This window comes from Cotesia typhae, unplaced genomic scaffold, assembly GCF_013202065.1.
Source record: "Cotesia typhae breed Kobodo isofemale line unplaced genomic scaffold, CoteBio_Ctyphae scaffold_13, whole genome shotgun sequence".
Classification (NCBI taxonomy): Eukaryota; Metazoa; Arthropoda; class Insecta; order Hymenoptera; family Braconidae; genus Cotesia; species Cotesia typhae.
In genome coordinates this window covers 5294738-5315402 of record NW_027423774.1, presented here as the reverse complement: position 1 = coordinate 5315402, position 20665 = coordinate 5294738, and the positions used below count along the sequence as shown (strand labels likewise).

General features: G+C 31.6%; 1 protein-coding gene across 1 annotated transcript in view; it reads left to right on the top strand.

Moving 5' to 3' along the window:
* The window catches only part of Dlp (glypican dally-like), a 70104-nt gene that overhangs the window by 41250 nt on the left and 8189 nt on the right, over window positions 1-20665 (top strand). Inside the window, exon 2 of the mRNA XM_074255208.1 lies at window positions 19054-19224. Within this exon, the coding sequence (XP_074111309.1) occupies window positions 19054-19224 (171 nt within the window). The remainder of the gene's footprint in view (window positions 1-19053; window positions 19225-20665) is intronic.

Here is a 20665-nt window from a genome sequence, read left to right as displayed (position 1 = left end):
TACACTTTATCTGACTTACATGTAGATAAATACAGAACAGATATAGATAGAGATAAAAATATAGACACGGTACGGATGTACAGGCGGAGCAGGAGATACTGTACCCGGTACGGGTCAAACGGAATCTAGAGCTGTAGCCTTTGTTGACTCTCATATATATATATTTAATACAAACTGTAGACTCGGTTTTAGCTGGGCATGCACCGGCAATGCGGGTGGCCGGCAAAACAAAGCCAACGGAAACGAAGAAATTTTTATAAGAAAAGGTGGAAATTATTCTTCCGTCATGCTTCATCATCATCATCATCATCATCATCACCATCATCATCATTATTAGATCTCATGATTGCCTCAAATTTTTCGAGTTAATACGGCTAAAACTCTCATCGGCATACATAATGTTCCTTTATTTTTTTTTTTTTATGAGTATTTCTCTCTTTTTTCATCCGCTTATCTGCGAGGAAATAATATTTTAACGATTTACTAACATTGTAAATTCAACAAGTAACACAAAGCCTATTATCAGTGAATCTTTGGTACCATTTAACGAGCCATTATGAAAGAAGCAAATAAAAATAATGAATTTTAAAATTTCGAACGGATGTGAGATAATGATTTTTAAAAAACGTTTGTACTTTGATCTCTATCATTATTTATTGTGAATTATGACGAACGTGTGGATAAATATATAAGTATGAGTATATATATTTATGTGCAAGTGAGAATTATTTTAACCTATTGACCTCTGGTGGATAAGAATTAAAACGTCGAGGTGAAGAGAGTAAGAAACTCGGCACCAAGAAAATTACAATATTAATGTCGCCATTTTTTTTTTATCGGCATCGCCGCTCAGATGGTCACGGCTCATTTAAATGATAAGGCTATTCTTGTGCCGTCTTTATTCGAGATTTTTTAAATTTATTCTTGGATTTAATTTTGTAATAAATGCAGACATTTTTCACGGGGAGATAATTATATGTATTTTTAATTAATTTTTTAATTTTTTTAGCGTATTAAAAATGCTTATGATTTAGCAAAATTATGAGAATATTTTAGACATATTTTTGAAGTAAAATTAAAAAAAAATTCTTCCGTATATTGCTAATTATTTTTTTTAATCCTTGAAAAGAATTAAAATAAAAAATTAAAATTTTTATAAAAAAAAAAAAAAATTGTGTAAATTATAAATTAGAGGTGATTGAATTATTTTATTGAAAACGGCGTAATTCGTCTGATTCTGAGGAATGTTGTGATGAATGAATCCCTTGAGAACGCCTACGAGTATTTTGAATGAAGGAAATAAGTACTGGTGTATAAACGAAAAATTCCTGGGCCGCTCGCATGATAAATATAAGTGAAATAATGAAGAACGACTTAATTGCTAGACTGGAGAACTGCAGGCTTGAGTTATGTAAATGAGGCGTCACCGCGTTGCACACATGAAATTCGGAATTGACGCCCCCTTGAGTACTAACACAAGAAACGAGTAGTAGGGCTTTCACGAGGGCTTACTCGAGTGCCAAAAGAACGGGAGAGAATTAACGAAAAAACAAAAATAAAAAATAAAACAAATCTAAAGAAGGATGCCAAGTTGGTTCTCACGTCTTCCCCTTTTGTGTTTCCTCGGTAGTATATTGTAGGGGTATAGGCCGTTGCCCGACCGAAAAGTACCAACACAGGCTATCGCCGTCTTTTTGAGTGCCGAATAAAGTTCTGAAGAGAGAAAACTGTCTCCCGAGGGACTACCAGGCCTTTGAACCCGACGCCTTTGCCAATCTCCAACCACCGGCAATTCAAACTACGTCTTTTCCGGCTTCGGTCTTTTAAAATACTAATTTGTCATGAGAAACTCTACTTGGGGGCTGTCAGATTTTTACGGCTGCTGGTGGGTTTTTAAATTCACTTTTGGTAAATATGGGAAAAAATTTGGGTTGTTAAAGGAAATAAATTTTTTTTTTACGAAATTTAGTGTGTAAAATTTTCAATAGATGGCGCATGATCGCTGAATTTTCCTCTTACTGGAGAGTTTAATTTTAAAATTTAAGTTTTGACTCTTCTAAAAAATTAAATTTTCATTAATTTTTGGTTTAATCAACAATTAAATTAATTTTTGTTTGATAAAAAGTTTTAATTGACTTTTATAGCTTTGGAAAAAATTAAAAATTGTAATTATTCCTTCATTCTAATTCATATCCTGAAATGACTATATATGATTACATCAGAAAATTTTTTTCGTTTAAAATTACACATAATTTTTGTGCAAAATTAAATTACTATTAAAAAAGAAGAAATAGGAAATTTAAAACTTACATAATAATAAGGATCGAAATAAAATTAACAGCCAATTTTAAATAATAACAAATAGAATCGGAAAGTACTTTGGCATCCCTAATCGATGACTCAGATCTCGGATAGAGGCGCTCGGTGATAAATACAGTTATAAATTCAGACAAAGGGGCTATGTATGTGCTAGTATATATAAGGCAGGATAGGGCAGGGGCAAGGGCGATCCAGTGAAGAAATACTATCCGATAAAGAGAGGAGAAAATACCTAACCGTGCAGATATAAAATAGTTTAGTAGTGGCTTTGATATCTTATCCTCATGTTTCCTCTCAGATATTTTCTTCCTTCTCAATTTACTTTTTATCTCTACGGTGGCGTCATAACATTTGCTCTTTTAAGATTTTCGCGGCAACCTCGAGAAATATAACGAATCCCAAAATAAAAAGAATAAATAAATAAAAGTTTTAAGCAAAAAAGCTCTAGATAACTGACATATACATATATATGCATAAATATATGACACACTAACCGTAAAGAAGAGCAATATCGTGGTATCGAGTGCGAGAAGTGTGTGCAAGACATCAACAGCCACAAGCAGGCGTTGCTAAGCAAACGTTTGACTCATATTCCCAACTCGGCAACTCGATACTTATACTTATATATGTGCTATATATTCTACACTATCTTCACTTATTCTCCTCAGTGTCTACTGGTGCTCTACGTCGATGTACCTAACCGTAGCACTTGAATATACACTCGAAAAGTTTGTGTGTAGAGCCTCGTCTCTCATTTCTCCTGTTCCATTCATGTGTCCCCGGTAAATCCAACTATTTATACTACATTACTTGTTGTATGTATTGTGTGTACTTATATAAGTAAATATAAGTTTGTCATTGCGGTTGTTTTGTATGCTATATATATATATATATATATATATATATATATATATATATATATATATATACGGTATATAATGCCATGACGCTAGACGATAACGCCGTTGTCGTCGCAAAACCAAGATCGTTGTCCATGTCCATGACTCGCTTCTATTTGCAACATTATGCCAGACTTCTCTGTATATGTAGTGTGAATGCCCGACAAACTAAAACTATAACCGCTAACTTTCATCGATTTTCCCTTTGTTGTTTTATTCTCAGCTACTGTTTTGTTGGAGCAACACAAAATTACCCCAACTCTTATTTTTGATGGTTCAATATCAAAATGAGCCGAACTTTTTTTATATTTTTTTTTATTATCAAGCTCTATGATCGGTGGAAAAACTTTCTGATTTCACCATATATCGACTTATGATATATATATATATATATATATATATATATATATATATATATATATATATATATATATATATATATATATACTAAAAATTTTTTTTTCACATAGAGAATGATAATCAATGACCCAACTTTGAGATTTTTTAATTAAAACTGAAATTTATCTCCGTTTTTTCCCAACAAATCCACCTTACAGTCTGTCTCCCATCTGGCGTTCCAAAAAATCTAAAATCTGGGTCGGGGAATTTAATTTACCAGATAAAAATCAGACACGTAAGCTTGTAAAGAAACCGTGCTATCGTTATTTCATAATTTTTCATCAGAGATAGATCAGAGATGCCTTATTATATTATATTATATTATATTATACGTATATTTTTTGGTAGTAGGTAGTAGGTAGTAGGTAGGATTACATGTTCTGGTTGACATTAGATGGAGACATTTAACAAGCTGATTGTCGTTGTCGAGTACGAGATCCGAGTGGCAGATTACCATCAAGTTCAGTGTTCAGTGTCGAGTATTAGGCTGGGACACGGAAATAATAATGAGAGTAAGTACTTGTACACCGGCATACATATAGTATAGCTAGGGGGCTCCTATCCAGTCCAACTCAGACATGTATTTAAACGAAAAGACCAAGGCAGACGTCAATCTATATTTATGAATACCTCGACAGCAACATCGCCGGTGCCCGGAAGCCCGTAGTTTATTCTCGCGTCCGGTCACAAAAGCTACCAGCTTCATCATCTGGATTACTATTGCTTAACTTGAAACGATACTTTTAAATAATTCAAATGTGCTTAACGCCTAAAAGAATAAGAGAACTGATGTTTATAGAAAAAGACTTCAATTTATGGATTATTTCGTGTGTCTCGCTCGGCCAATGAGATCATTGTTTGCCTTCAATGAATGATGAATCACTATCGAGCGCTATCCATTTTATTTCAGTCAAGTTTTAAGTTGATAATCGTGATTGTAATCTATTCTATCGTATCTGACGACACATGTTTTCTCGTATCGGTAATTTTGGGTGTTTGTACAGCTTATACTAAATTCATCAATATTTATTTTGCTTGGAAGATCAAAACTCGCCGTATATTTTGCCGAAACTCATTTTTAAGAAATTATCCGTACTTGGAATTTTTTTAAATTTAATTTTTGTAATGTACACATATTTAAGTAAGCACATAAAGATTGATTAATTGAGTTAAAAGTTCCTGCTCTATGCATATAGATTGTTGTATTAATCAATTAAAGAATCTCTTCAGAAAAAATTATACAAAAAATTGCTTTTTTTCCTAAAAAAAAATTTCTTGTCTTAGTTTTGACATTCTTAAGTTAACTCTTTTTTACCTTCGATCGATAACGACTTTCCAGGCCTCAGGCTTGGTTTCTCCAAGCCAGCGGTAGTGAAAAAGTCAAAACTCAACATTATTTCGCGGTCAGATTGCGCCGACAACGCCCTGAGCCTCTGTTATAGTTATAATAAAGAGAGCAGCACATTCGTGATGTGACTGGCAAGCAACGTCTACACCATTAAAACGCAGGACTAAGAACTAAGTGAGCAAGCTAAAAGGTGAATAAAGAATTAAACGTACTAGAGAGGTGCCGGAGCAGTAAAGCGCCCCGAGGAAGCCGCATCTCCGTGTGATTTCTTCACCAAGATATAAACTTTTTTTGTTTTTAGTTTCCACCCTCTCGCTCCCGCAAACTTTTAACTGGTGGTTGCGTCTATTCTCCTCTCTGTCTTTTATACACTTCCAGTTGAAGTTGTACGCGCTGATCGTATCGACGTCACGTGCGAGCAGACTAGCGCTTATATTCGCGAGTTTGTGCTCGGAATATAAGTGTCTGACCGTCCAGATGGTCTTATTCGTGCACCAGAGCATTGTGTAAGGGGTTTATCGATTTCGTCGGCCGGCTCTTTTATAGCTGACATCCATTTGACCTCATATTATATTATTTTACGATTCTAATTCAACAATCCCGTAATCGTAATCTCCATAGATATATCTTTTGCGGAGCTCGTAAAAAATGAATAAATAAATAAATAAATATATGAAGAATTCCTAGCAGTAGTGAGATTAAAACTACTAACTTTTAACATTACGTCTTATTTTATTGCACTGCTCGCAAAAAATTTAAAACACTAAGAGCCACTCTACCATACATATTCATATTCAATTATACTTTTGAGATTCGTTATAAAGAACCAGATTGTATCACATTCATACGTAAACGTTTGTTTTATCGTTGTAATAATATACGTGGTTACATTTTAGTGCATGCAGTCAATGTAATCTTATCACTTTTAAATATACTTATATTTGTATGAAACTAGCGTGTGCGTTACCGACACCGAGCGAATCTTAAGATAAAACGCTTTTTCACTTTTTTTTAATCTCTCTAAGTTGGATTTCACTGAGCCAGATTACTCAGTATTTTATGACCTATCATGATATGTGATAAATTATCCGTCGCTTAATCGATAATAAATAACGCTGATCGCATTATTTTCATTTTTATATTAAACATATTCCATGTTTAATTGGAGTCGTAAATCACTGGAATAAATTATTGTTATTGTTGGGGGTTTTATAGGACATTTAATGCCTATTCAAATGAGTACTCACTGAATTTTTAATAAACGGGAAAGTTTAATAGTTATTTACTATTTTTATTTAATAAATAGTTGAAGATTTTTTTGAAAATAAGTAGTTAAAAAAATTTAATTAAATCATTTGTCAAAAAAATCGACAATGTAAATAATTAATTTTATTTGAAGCTAAAAATAAAAAAATCTTTACATCAAATTATCAACCCAGATGATTTTATCTAAAGCGTTAAATTTTCCACCCTTGGATAAAAATTTATTATCAATTTTGAATTTAAGTTGATTTTATTATACGCAAAGTATTAAAAATAATGTAGATTGACTTTTACTGTAGTTTAATGGAGACAAAGGAGACATGTAGGATGAAGCAGCCTACATATGTCTAAATGTGGGCTTGAGTGGAGATAGGGGATGAAATATCGACATCCAACGGCCCTATGGGTTTAAATTCAACATATATCTACACAAGTATATCTGTAGATTTATGTGAATATGTGGATGCCTTCATTTTGATATCCTACACACACAAACATCCCAACTACGGATTTATGTGTACACTTCTCCATATCCAAGCACACAGCACGACCTAGTAATGACACAGATAAGACACTTGCTCTTGCTGAGTCACAGCTGCACCCAACGGCCCTCGCGGAGACTCGTTGAATATTATTTGCGAATCAGTAGCCAGAAAATATCGTGTTATTATTGTCATACTTTAATGCCTCGTTTTAATTTCCCGGTTATGGTGTTATTTTTTTTTTTTTTTAATTTCAAGACTCTTACAATTTATTACTTGTAATTCTTATTTATCGCGGATTACATTACAAGCCTCTCACCTGACATTTTAAACCCGCTGTAACGCCGACAATTATCAATAAAAATGCCCGAGGTTGGTTTAACCTAAAACTAGACAATTGAACCAGAAAATATTCTCGTGATTGTGACCTTTTTGCTTCGGAATAAATGAAAGGTATGGAAAAATGTATTTCGTCGAAAAGTGAGGTTAAACCTGGATCAATAATTGAATTATATATTATTGTGTATATTAAATGAAATGAATTTTTCCATGACAATTTATTCATTTTTGAGGGAACGTTGGGAATAAATATTACCGTAAAAATTGATATTATTATAATATAAAATGTTGAATGTACCACAAAAAGGTAAATTTTCCATAACAATCGTGGCCGGACATTTTTAACGGCCCACCCAAGTCATTCTGCGCACGAGGACGTTAAAAGGTGGCAGAAAACCTTTTCACCTTTATTTCTATTCATGATAATTCTCCACATCGCTCAAGTGCTACGTGTTATTATATTATTGAGACTTTTTACTCTAGTATGCTCTAGAAAGGGACGAGAAATTTAACTTTAAATTTTTAAATACTTTTTTTTATACTCAATAAATTATAAATTGTTCAAATTTATATGTATACATTTTTTTTTAAATCTATCTGTCAAAAAAAAAAAGATCTATTTTCGATTTCGCGGACTATTATGGGTTTAATCCGCTGGAATTTTTGGAAAATCAATTTACAGGTATATACAGGTTTTTAGTGTTAAATTGAATTGAAATACTGTCACGAATTGGTATCATTTCTTAAGTGTGATTGATCGGGAGATTTAGTTAAATTTTGAAGAATTTATTCGAGAAAAATCATTTGTATAGCTCAAAGTTTGAATTGTGAATAAAATTTTTGATCTAGAAAAAAATTGTAATGGTAATTTTTCATGATGTTAAAAACATGTATATTTTTTTTCCGCGAGGGTTCAATTGCAATTTTCTATAAATAATTTTTTTATAAAAAATGATTTTTAAAAAAATATCATTTTTCGATTTTCATGCCACTTTTATACGAAATATTCAACTCTTTTTATATAAATGATTAATAAAATAAATAAAACGATTAGGGATAGATATAAATTATACGAATTTAATGAAAACTGTAAATAAATAATAAAATAAATTAGTAACAAATAGTAATCGGCGGAAAGATGTGCATTGGTGTGAAAGAGATGGTGTCGGCGGATGTTTTCCACGTTGTGCCCGTCAACGAGCACGTACGCTCGATTGCGCACGTGCCTCTGCCACCGTGTCGGGAACAGCATCAATTCGCCCCTTGTATATATATATCTTCATGTACATATACACACACCTATCCATATAGATACACAACAAGGTAATATACATAAACGGGCGCGGTTTTCCGGACGAACACAACGATGCTCCCTACTTCACAGACACTCATATCATATTTATCTCTCGATTTTTTTAATTACATAATTAAAACTAAATCCTCCATACATTAAGTTAAGTTGAATATTATTATTCCACGTATCGGCAATATAATCAATGCTAATGTATTTTTATTACATTTATTTACATTTGCATACCAAGTAAATTATAATGCTAGTATAAACGTATTAGCAGTTTTATTTTATTATTCATTTTAGAGCCCAAAGACGAAACAATTTCATTTAATTCCTTGCTCGTTTTTCGCACACAGTGTTAATACAATCCCAGTATGAATATTTACAAAACCGACGTACCCGCTGTATATACTCGTTTCGAAAAATATTAACGACTCATTGTTTGTCTTAGCGAGTTTGAGTTGCCAAAATTAGACCGCATTTAAATACGTTTATGTCTGCAAGGTATTATTGAGTATAAAGTCTTGCTTTAAATTGCTAAATGTACATATGTATTATTACTATTATTTTTGAATGTGAGCCGGGTGGTCTGCACTGGAATTTAAACAACAAACGCAACATTTTAAAAACATCAATAAATGCATTTAATTTAGTAACAAGAAACTGGGTTTGTTGAACTTTGAGCATAAATTAAATAAAGGGTTGAATTCTATTCAATGATATTTGTTTTTTATTCAAAAATATACCGCGAAAGCGTGAATCATTGGATTCTGATGTCGATGAATTTGAATGGTGATATAAATAAAATAAAATAAAAATTTCTGGAGTACCCTGTCCATCGAGGATTCAGGAAATAAATATTTAAACATGAGTAGCATGAGGCTGTATGTTATATGTATCACGAATATGAATTTTTCGATGGAATTTATTTGGTACATTGACCACGGCTGCGTTAGCAAGGAATGAAAACTGGAGGACGGAATGAAAAATCGAGAGCGACGTGACCAACGAAATTGTACTCGGCTCGTTGGGTAATCTACCCTTCATCCTCTCGTTTTATTTAGGCTATCTCTCTCTTTCTCTTACTTTATTGTAAATCCCTCGGTTAAATTGTCTATATCTATATCTATTCGTATATATAGTATCATTTTTTTTTTTAATTTAAATATACTATCATTATTTTTTATGTTTAATAATGTAATAATATTAATAATAAAAAATATTCAAAGAAAAGTATAAAAATTTATAAGATTGAAATTAATAGTGAATTTTATTATTTTTATTATTCAACCTATTAATTTATGTTATTTATAAAAAATGATCATTTTTATCATGATGAATAATAATTGATTTTTTTTTTTATGAATAATAACAATAAATATTTAAAAAATGAGTCAGTAAAAAAATGTATCATTAAAATTCATGGTAAATAAAGAATGGTTGATGGTCTGTATTCAGTATTCTGGCGGATTACATATTCAGTGACGACAAAAATACACCAGGGTTTCCATTGTATAAACTCGTTTAGCTCGTCATTACAATTCCGCTGTTGGTTATCATAAGCTCGTTCGTCAATCTTAGGACGTGTCTGCCAGACTGTTGGCCTGTTCTACTGCCTCCGTATACACACAATCATACATCCAAAGACATATGATCAGAGCAGACGAACACAACGAAACAGCCGCTTCTGTCTGCCTACCGTTGGACGGATCTACTAACGCTAATACCGAGATTGTCAACACATGGGTTATATATACAGAGAAGTTGTAGGCTGTAGGCAGTATATTACCTAGTGAATATGCAAATGCGAACTCTATCGAGATGGCTAAGAGACGAGTCACAGCACAGGTCCACTTAACATTCACTTCATTCACAAGATGCCCAACAAAAGACGTCACATCTTCTCTTATTTTTTTTTTTTTTTTTTTTTATTGTAATACAAAATGTTTTTCATTGTGAGAATTGTAAAGACTAACATACTTAATGTTTGTCAATCAATTTATTTAAAGGCCTAAAAATTCTCTCAAGTGTTTGACAAACAAGCGACGCCTCTGAATAAAAATATAAATTTGAATTTGGAAAATAGCGATAATTTAACTCGAGGAAAGAACCGATTTGTTGGGAGCGAATAATACAATATATTAAATAACGCGGGGTTAGCACTTCCGGTGGTATGGAGTGAGAAAGTGCCAGAGTGGAGTGAGAGGACAGGAGTGATCCCTTCAGGAACTCCCATGGCCAGATGGAAATGCAAATAAAGGGGGCGAGAGCAAGCAGTGTCGAGCGAGAGCTGGCTTTAGTTTCGCCGCGTGAATGGATAGGAGAAGGCCGAAGGCTTTGCGACAATGTGGCGTCGTGTACCTAGTACTTGTACTTGTACTAGCTCATATATGTGTATGACTACACACATCGATTGTAACCCCTCATATTACCATCAGTAACTCTAACTCTTGTCTACTTCCAGCCCCAATAGTCCCCAATCTCCAATTCCCGGCTCCTTTTTTACAAACTCATACGCTAACGCCTCTATTGATCTCAACATTTTCACAATTCGTATATTATATTATGTTATATACCAGCCAACCCGTAAAAATATTTTGCACAATTTTTTTTTCTTATTTTCACATTATTATATAAACGTTTGTTATTTTTTTTTATCACAATATTGTCCGGAATTTTGTGTTAATTATATTAGAATGATATTAATTACATTTATTTGTGTTTAAACTGAGTAGATGAGGCTTGGGGCACTCGTGTGTTGGCACACACGCTACGCTCGTTGTGCGAACACACCCGTAGCCGACAGCTTTGTTCACCCACATAATTTACAGAACATACTATTTAAATTGTAAATAATTTTGAGGGACAATTTTGAATCATTATTAAAATTTTTTCGAATTTATCTGAGTAAATTATTAAAAAAATCATTTTTTTGTGTAATAAGGAAATAGATCATAAATTCGTTGAAATTGATAAATTTTGGTTCTTCATTGACCACCTGTTACATTTTATTATATTATTTCTTTTTAATTTAAATTTATAGTTTTTATTTGAATAAAATTACCTTTTATTCAACCGATTACGAAATTTGAGATTAATTACATTTATTTTTAATCCCCGGAAATTAATATTGATTTAAAAATATTAATATTGAAATTTGTATTTTTTATAAGAAGTGCTTTTTGGTTTTTTTTTTTTTTAAATTATTGAACTGCAATATCTTTTGCAATAACAGGTCAAATAATTTGAAGGTTATCTCTATAAATAAATTATTGATTTTTCACAAACTAAGTTTTATAAAGTAGGATAAAAATAGTAAATTAAATTCCGTAAAATTTCTTACAAAAGATCCTGATTACTTATAACCTAAACCCATTAGCTTAAAAGGAATTTACATTTAAAAAGAAAAGAACAGGCTCGATAATTGAGGTTATTTATAAAATGTTTAAAGTTAAAACAAAAAATGAATCCTAATCAGAGCAGACACGTAAAAAAAAGTTTCCGTGTAGTTAACACAACTACCATGATGATTTAACGGGAGAGTCTAGTCCATATACCGGAGGACAGAGAAGCAGAGAAAAGAGAGAGAGAGAGTGGAGTAAAATTCAGGCTGACTGGCGTAGATGGTGGTGGTTTCGGACTGGAGTAAGCGAGCTTGGAGGGGTCTTACGCAATGGGGTGAGAAGACGGAGGGTTGCTAGGAAACACCCCTGTTCCACGTGTTATATTGCATTACCCGTTGGCAACTCCGGGGGTTCGGATCGGTCGCACAAGACCACGATTTCCGTGCCGATCTACTCTCGTTCGGCTTCTACTTCTACTTCTATGTGCATACTTCTTATTCTACTTCAACTCTGTTCGTGCATTCTTTCTTCAGACACACGTTACCCTCCCGCCCACCTATGTACTTTTGAACTCGAAATTATCCGAAAAACTTTTAATACTCCTTTTCAAAACTTCGAACTATTCTTTTTATTTTCTATGCAATTTAAAGTACTTCAATACACGATAAATATTTTTTTAATTTTTTTTATTTCTATAATTCGCTGAATTATTTTCGATAAATCTTTAACAACTCTTAGGATTTTTTAAAAATATGTGCTCATAAAATGTAATAAAGATTTGTACTTGTTAAAATTTTTTTTTACAATTTATTTGTTAAAAAATCCTAAAAATTTTGTCAAGTTTATTAATTTTTTTTTAAATTTCTGTTCGGAAAATTAACAATTTTGTTAAAAATATAAATTATTCTGACAGTAACTATTGATCCAACAAATAAATCAAATATTAATAGAGGATGGGGGAGACTAATAGGATCGATGAAAAACGGGCTTTCTTATCTCAAAAATGATGAGTCTTATTTTTAAAAAAATATCAATAATTTTAGTTATATATTCTAAATATTTGATAAAATAAAAATTTCAATTTCCTGTAAAAAATTTTTAAATAAATTATAAAAATAACATTGGTGATTTCTTTATGCAAAATATGAAATGTATTAGATATTATTTTGCCGGAGGCTCCCTAAAAGTGATTCCTCTAGCATAAATGGCACTTGGGTTGTAAGTGAGAAGGACGGGATGATAAGAGGGTACAGAGAGGTTGTTGGGAAGGATGTTGTGTGTAGACATAAGACAGAGGGAATGTAATGCAAGACAGATTAGAAGGAGAGATCAAGACAAGACAGAGTTAGTACAGAGAGAGCATAAGCGTCTTTGAGAAATTGAAAATAGGGACGGAAATTAATGGTATAAACCCAGCGGGCTGTCAAATATTTGCACTCGACTACGATGGAATGAACAGATTTCACTTTCAACTTTATCCGACTGAATATCCTCTGCTAGTTATCAACTAAAACGTATTTAACAATTACCTATACCATTATTTTGCCGTAAATAACTTTAGATTTACATCCTTGTTATTTTTATGTTTATTTTTTATTTATATTTATGTCTTGCTGGCTTTTATTTTGTCTGAAGCCGTCTTTACAGCGCACTTTAATTTTTTATTTCATTTTTAGTTTTTTTTATTGGGATCGGGAGTAAGTAGTTCATTAAAAGGGTTTTACGTTCGCGGAACGACTCAACTCTACAATACTATATTACTAGTTTATAATTTTTTGTCAAGTATGCCTATTAATACAACCGTAGCTGCTCACTTACACTCTTTGGCCTCTGGAGTCGGTGAATTTTCTGCAGATGTTGCAAAAGCTTTCTCACGACTTAAAATTGGCTACAAATATCAAGCTAAATTAAAGTCGTAAAAATTTATTAAGTTTAAATAGTAAAAACAAGTAACATATTTTTATTCGCACTAATAAGTGAGTTCATTACTTCCCTATTCTTGTATTATTATAACTGTAAGGATAACGATTTTCTAGAGTAAATAATAGTTATTTTATTTTATGAAATAAATTCACTTTTATTACTCTTTAGTGTTATTGCTAGTAAAAAAAATTTATTTATCGATTTCTGGATTATTTTATTTATTATACCTCCGGATTTTATTATTATTTCAATCTTATTTAATGGTCAATTATAGATTATTCGTTTAATGGATATGGAAAAAAATTATTAAAGTGTTTTTTTTTATTTTTTTTTTTTTTTTTTTTTTGGGAGTGATTTTCTTATTTATCGTAATAAATAAAAGATGGGACTTTGATTGAAAAAATCTATAATAATAATGTTTATAGATAGAATTTAACTGATAAATTTTCATTATAAATTTTTAATAAAAAAAAAAATATAATACTGTAATAATATATTTTTAAAAATTAATAGCATTGAAATTTATCGTGAATTATTATCATTAATTTTTTGTTTAAGATTTTACATAAAAATTTATCTGTTAAATTTTCAATATTGAGAAAATTGAATAAATTTAAACTATAAAACTTCAGAAAAAGTCATTAATGGTGCAAACTGATGGATTTTTATTTCACACAATTTCTCACAAAATTGTACAAACTTTGTAACATAATAAAGAAAAAAACTTCCGAATCCTGACATCTGTATTTTAAACAAAAAAGAAAAAAAAATAGAATTTCTTTGACATCAAGTTCATAATGAGAAAAAAGTTTTCCGTCTTTTCACTCTCACACTTTCTCAATAAAGGAAATCGGATTGTCTTGCAGGTTGCGGGCTGCAGAGTGAAAAGCTTACGCCTTTGTTGAACTTTTTCCCTATAAGAGACTCTACCCGATCAATTTTCCATGATCACCGGTGGGATTTGTCACCAGACTGCAATGTACTAAGTGTTGATCGATGTCGTTTTACTCTTTTCATTTTTTGGCACCAAAAAATAAAATAATAATCACACAAATACAACTGCAACCACTTTTTTTTTTTTTTTAGATGTACACATATAGCGTCGGAATTAAAACTGTTTGTTTTCTGATGTAGAGTCTAAAAAAACAGATGAAGTAAAAGAAAAACAATCTCTGTAAGATTGTTTACTCGGCGCTGCTAGGTGTTTTTTTCAAGAGTACGGCAAATGTAATTTAGTTGGGTTGAAAGGAAGATGGGGCTACACTTACACGTAGACCGGACCGGTCTGTTAGACGTAGGGCGAGGATAACCAGATACAGAGAAACATCTTCAATTCAAAAGTACTATCCGTTTTTTCACTAGACTAGAGCTCTAAGAAGGGTTTCCAAATACCAATAACAAGACCAAGACCGAGAACATATTTACTGTTTAACTCGTTTATAGAAGAGAGGTCGAAACTTTTGAGATTTTCGAGGGATTTGAATTTAAAGTGTTTGTGGATGAGCGTTAAGATGTTTATTCAATTAAACCCAAATTTACTTTACATCGATTTCATAATTGTAGTTTAGAAGTGATTTATAAACTTTTAATTGAGATTCAGGATTAATTATTTGACAACTACTTTCTTAATTTTTTAATTCAATTATTTAATTTATTTTGACTTTTATTTGCAAGCTTGTTTTCGCGATAACAAGTTTTTTATAATTGGAATTTAATTTGCGATGTTTATAATCTTTTTTAGTTAATTTAAAACTTAAAAAAAAAAAAATACTGAATAAAAATAAAAATAAATAACTTTTCAGCGTAACAATACATTGACTTTTAAAAAGTAAACCCTCCTACTCTTTCACTGTTAAAATGTTGTTCTCCCGAGAATACACCGTAAGAAAAACTTGGCACTTAAATTGTAGGATAGAAAACAGACGCTGAAGAACGAAAACGGATGGCGGAATTCTCAAGATATATATTTGTATACAAGTGGACAAATAAAACCCTGGATCCATAAATATATAAGGGTGAAAATACTATCCGGTAAAAATAATAACATTTAACAAGTTTGTTACAAGGAATAAAATTTAAAAAATATTAAACTCCGTTGAACCTTAAAAGTTGAGTGTAGGGTGATGGGTGAAGTTAATATAACGAAAGAAAAAGTTATGTATAACGAATAACGAGTGGATGGAAAAATTTTGATTGCGAAGAAATACACCCACTGAGTGGAAGGGGAAGATAATTTTCAAGCAGTTGAGCTCCTCAAGGATCTATATTGCTTATCAACAGATATCCGACGGAGGTCTAACGTCTAGCTAATTTCAAAGTTGTTCACCCCTACTCTGAACTCGCGATCTTAAACCTTAAACATGCTTCAAGTCTCTGAGAGTCGCATCCCACATTCTCCCGCTGGCGAAAACTTGAGGCGAAATCTAGACTCATTTCCACGGACCACTCCCTTATTGCCTCGGTTTTCCACTCGCGAATTATATTATTTTTATTTGCAAAATTTCCGCCTTGTTCTTGTCCCATTCAGTCAGGAAAAATAAAATAAAAGCAATCCGCAGTCGTAAAAGTTGATTTGTCTGGTGCCATTTTTTTTTTTCAGCGAGCGACAAAAATGTAATATAAATTCTTGGGAAATATTTTGTGTTATAATGGAGATGAGGTCGGGGATTATTACGGGGCTTGTAGCCAAAATTTCCGGAGTATGTTTCGTTCCGCCGGATATCTGCAGGCGATTTGTACTTCACTTCAAACTTCCGCGGTACAATTGGACTCTAGTTGGACTATATTATATTAATATATATGTATATTATAACGCAGGCTTATAATAATGGGATATTGCGAGACGTTTGTTTGTGTCGCGACTCACCCCGAAGGCGTCTTTCAGTCGCGACGTCTTTCCTAACTTTTTCTTACATGATGTAATACTTCCTTTAATAAATTCTACTGAAACTATTAAGAACATTTTTTTGTTTCTTGATTGATATTGAAAATTACTTTTCAACTTATTTGGTAATTGCTTAGTTTTATGGCTCGCAATATTTCGAAATTTATTAAAAATAGAATTGAAAAAAAAATTTTTTTTTCAATTCTATTTTTGACCGAATGATAAAAAATTAAGCTCTAAAATTAATTATCACATTTTTTCAATTTTCTAACAATTAAAATTCTATTAATATATTCTTGTATAAAAATTAAGGTAAAATAAAAATTTATTAAAAATGCATTGGATTGAATTTCAAATACACAAACGCAGAAAAGATCCTTCAAATAAGGATTTAATCGAATTTTCTGAATCTTAGAGGGGCTGGAATTTGTGAATTCTCATTATGAGTAAAGATAAAGAAAAATAAAAGAATCCCTAGCTTTGATGATCCAGAATCTAAAACATCAAAGCGTTTTACTGCTCATGTGTAATGGAAACAAGATATTTGGATTCTGCAATGGATAGAGCCACTTATACACTCATACACGTATATCTTCCGACTTATATAGATATAGACATATATATAAATAGGTAAAATTTGACACTGGACTATAAAGCTCGTTTTATTACCCGAGACGCCTTTAGCGGACTTTTATAGTATTATTTATTTATTTATGGAGTTTATCCTTGCTCTTCAGAGATATTTATGTCGTTTAACACAAAAACGGTGCATAAAAACTACTGTACCCATAACTGACCTTTTCCACAGGCTTTTTATCAGCTGTTTGGCTAATCGACTGTTAAGTGTTAAGTGTTGTATTATATATTATACGAGCAGAGGTGCTAGTCAGATCCACTGGTTCGTGTAATATTCGCTTCTATCATAAAAAATAATTCTATCGATTTTATTTCTAAGATGTATTTTCTTTGTTGAGTTATTAATGATCAAACATAAAAGTCTTTTGTATTATGATTATAAATATAAAAAAATCAACTTTGCTCCAATTAGCTCTTTAATTACTCTATAGATTAATTTTTAATAAATTATTAATTTTTTACAATTGAATTAAAAGATAGTTAAAAAAATTATTTATAAATAAATTATTAAAGAAATTAAAGAATCAGCGCATGAATTTAATTGATTAAAAAAAAAAAAAAAAAAATAGTCAGCTGCTGATTTCATTATTATTATTGCATAAAAAATTGAGATAAATTTATTATTGAAATAAATGAAATAAAACAATGAAACAATAATAGTAAATATTGATCGTAAATAAATAAAAGGGATCAAGTAAATGAAATAATTTTGTCGGGATTAAATATATCGTCAAGTTCCTTCCGTTGTCGGTACACAAGATATATCTCAATTCTTCCATAGAAAACCGAGTATTTTATTGCAAATTTTATCGCGTCATTCAAAACCAGTCATGCGGCTCTGACTCTGGCGCGTCGATATAACGAGAGTAGGGCCGAGATACAGCTGGGAGTTAGAGCAAACTAGAATGAGTTCTGCGTTCTGCGCTACGGCGATAGTTGGAGTAATAGAGTACTGATACCCGTCCAGCTCATTGTCATCCTTATCCGCATCCTCTTTCTCCCGTTTCACCCGTCCTTTTCCTCTTCTATCCTCAATCCTCTGTTATGGCCACGTTCGCGTTATACGGCTTATAATACAAATAATAACTGTGTATAATATAACTACGCGGGTAGAACAAGAGTTACGGATAAAAAGTTAACCAGCAAATCCCGTCGGTGACGAGTAAATTCTAAATAACTTTTATCGCGGGCCAACTATCGCTCGAGGATGCGTGTGCCTATCGTTAAGCTCTTTTTATTATTTTTATTGCACGTTCATTTCCATTTGTCTGGGAGATAATTAAATGACCGGTAACTTAAATTGCCAAGAGGAAATTACTAAATTTTTTTTTTTATTTTTTAACTTTTTTTCTACCGTGATTAATATTTATAATTAAAACCTCGTCGTCCTAGACGGTGTTATTATTTTTATATATATATATATATATATATATATATATATATATATATATATATATATATATATATATATATATATATTTTTTGTTTTGTGATTAATCGTCAGAGATTTTAAAAAATTATTGCGACACTTTTTTATGTGTCATAAATACTACAAGAGATTTATTGGCTAGTTTATCAGTAAATTGACACTGAGGTCACTGACTGATTGAATCAAGTCCCAAGATTTTTTTATCTTGTTACTAATTAATTAATTATGATTATATCAATTAAATTTAAATTTCTAGACAAAAAACTAATTATCACAATTTTTTTTAAATTATTCAACCTTAATTTTTGACATTCAAAAATTGTCATTTTAGTGTTGATAATTAATGCTTTTATTTTGATTAAAATTTCAAAAATTTTGTAAGAAATAAAATTAATTAAAGAACTCATGGATCGAAATAATAATAAAAAATGAAAAATCTAACCATTGATTTTTAAAAGCTAATATCTAATCCATCAATTCTATTTTTTTTCCAGCACGAGAATTAAAATCATGCGGTGGGATAAGTAGCGGCGGAGAGGTTTGCTGTACAGTAGATATGGAGCAGAGGCTGCAAGCAAAAGCTCGGGACAGACATGAAAAAGCTATGAAAGCAACCCTCCAGCGACTGCAACAACTTCTCGCCACTAGAGGCGCAAGATTTCATGGTGAGTACATCAACCTTGGTGCTTAATACTTTCCATACTCTCACCCTCTCTCATCCTCTCTCACTACGACCGGGTTCTTTAATCCACGTAATCAAAGTAAAGAACAAACTGAAAACTGAAGCTAAAGGTATACTAGTGCGTACACTATACTATAGTAGGAAGAAAAAACGCTGGAGGGCGCTCAGAGGGGATGAGACTTTTAAAATTCGGGATTCCATCCAGTCAAAAGAATTTTTCTCGTTAGCGGCAAAGTGACAACGGGGGATCGAACCTGTCCGGTCCAGGTCTTCCCACCTTTTATATTAGGGGATGTAAGAGATGTGAACGAAGAGCGAGGGTGGATACCAGAGCACCGGAGATTCTAGTGGCTCCCGAGTGTCGAATCAAAGCCAAATAATCTTCACTTTACTCAACTTTTCCTTTTTTTTTGCCTCCAATTATTTTTGGGTTTCAATTAAAATAAATTTTAAGTCGTAAATTTATTCGATCGACTTTTTTTTAAATTTACTTCTTTATTATTATTATTATTATTATTATTGATATTATTTATACGGGGACCATTTTTCCACGGTGGATCATTTTTCTTCGTCAGGTGCTTTTCTACTTTACTCTTTTCTTGAAACTTTTCTCAACGACTCGAACTCAGAGTCAAGTGGGGCACTTTAATTTCAGATAATTCAAGAGTGCAATCACCTGTACACCTCGCTAACAGCTTCGAACAACCCTTGTTTCAAAACTTAGCTATTAATTATTATATTATATTCTTTGGGAAATTGTTAATTGTTAATTACTCCATCATTTTCGTAATAAGCTAAATTGCCAATTAATTTAACTCAGGGTAAACTTTTGTTTTTAAAAGTATCCATTTTTGAGACTATTTTAATTTATTAAAAATTTTTTTTATAAAAATGAGGGTTTAAACTTAAAAAATAAAAATTAGAACTTGAAAGATAAATAAAAAAATTTTTAAGGTTTTGTTTCATGTAATTTTTTTAAAGAATTTTGAATAAAGTTACAAAAACAAATTAAGTGTTATATTTAGTTAAAAAATTTCTCTTAATTCATTTTTTCAATAATATAAATTATTTAAAAAAATTAAACCCCGTGAATTGAAAATAAAAAAAAAATTTATTAGACATCAAAGTTAAATATGTAAAAGCATTAGAAAAAAAAAGTAGTGAAAAAAATCTCCAGTAGGCGCAAGTCTGTGAATCTTTAACTGGTAACTCGGCTCATTCTCAAAGAAAGTAGGAGGAAAGGGATGTAAGGTACACCGTAAGGTGGTAGTAGACCAGCATTTCATAGGATAGAGTACAGAGTAGAGTACTGAGTAATAAGTAGTGAGCACAGGGGTCCCAGGCAGTACTTAAGAGTAAAGAGTAAAGAGTGAAAAGAGGAATAAGAGGAAAAGCTCACATGTCCCCGACACACGTCATAGGTT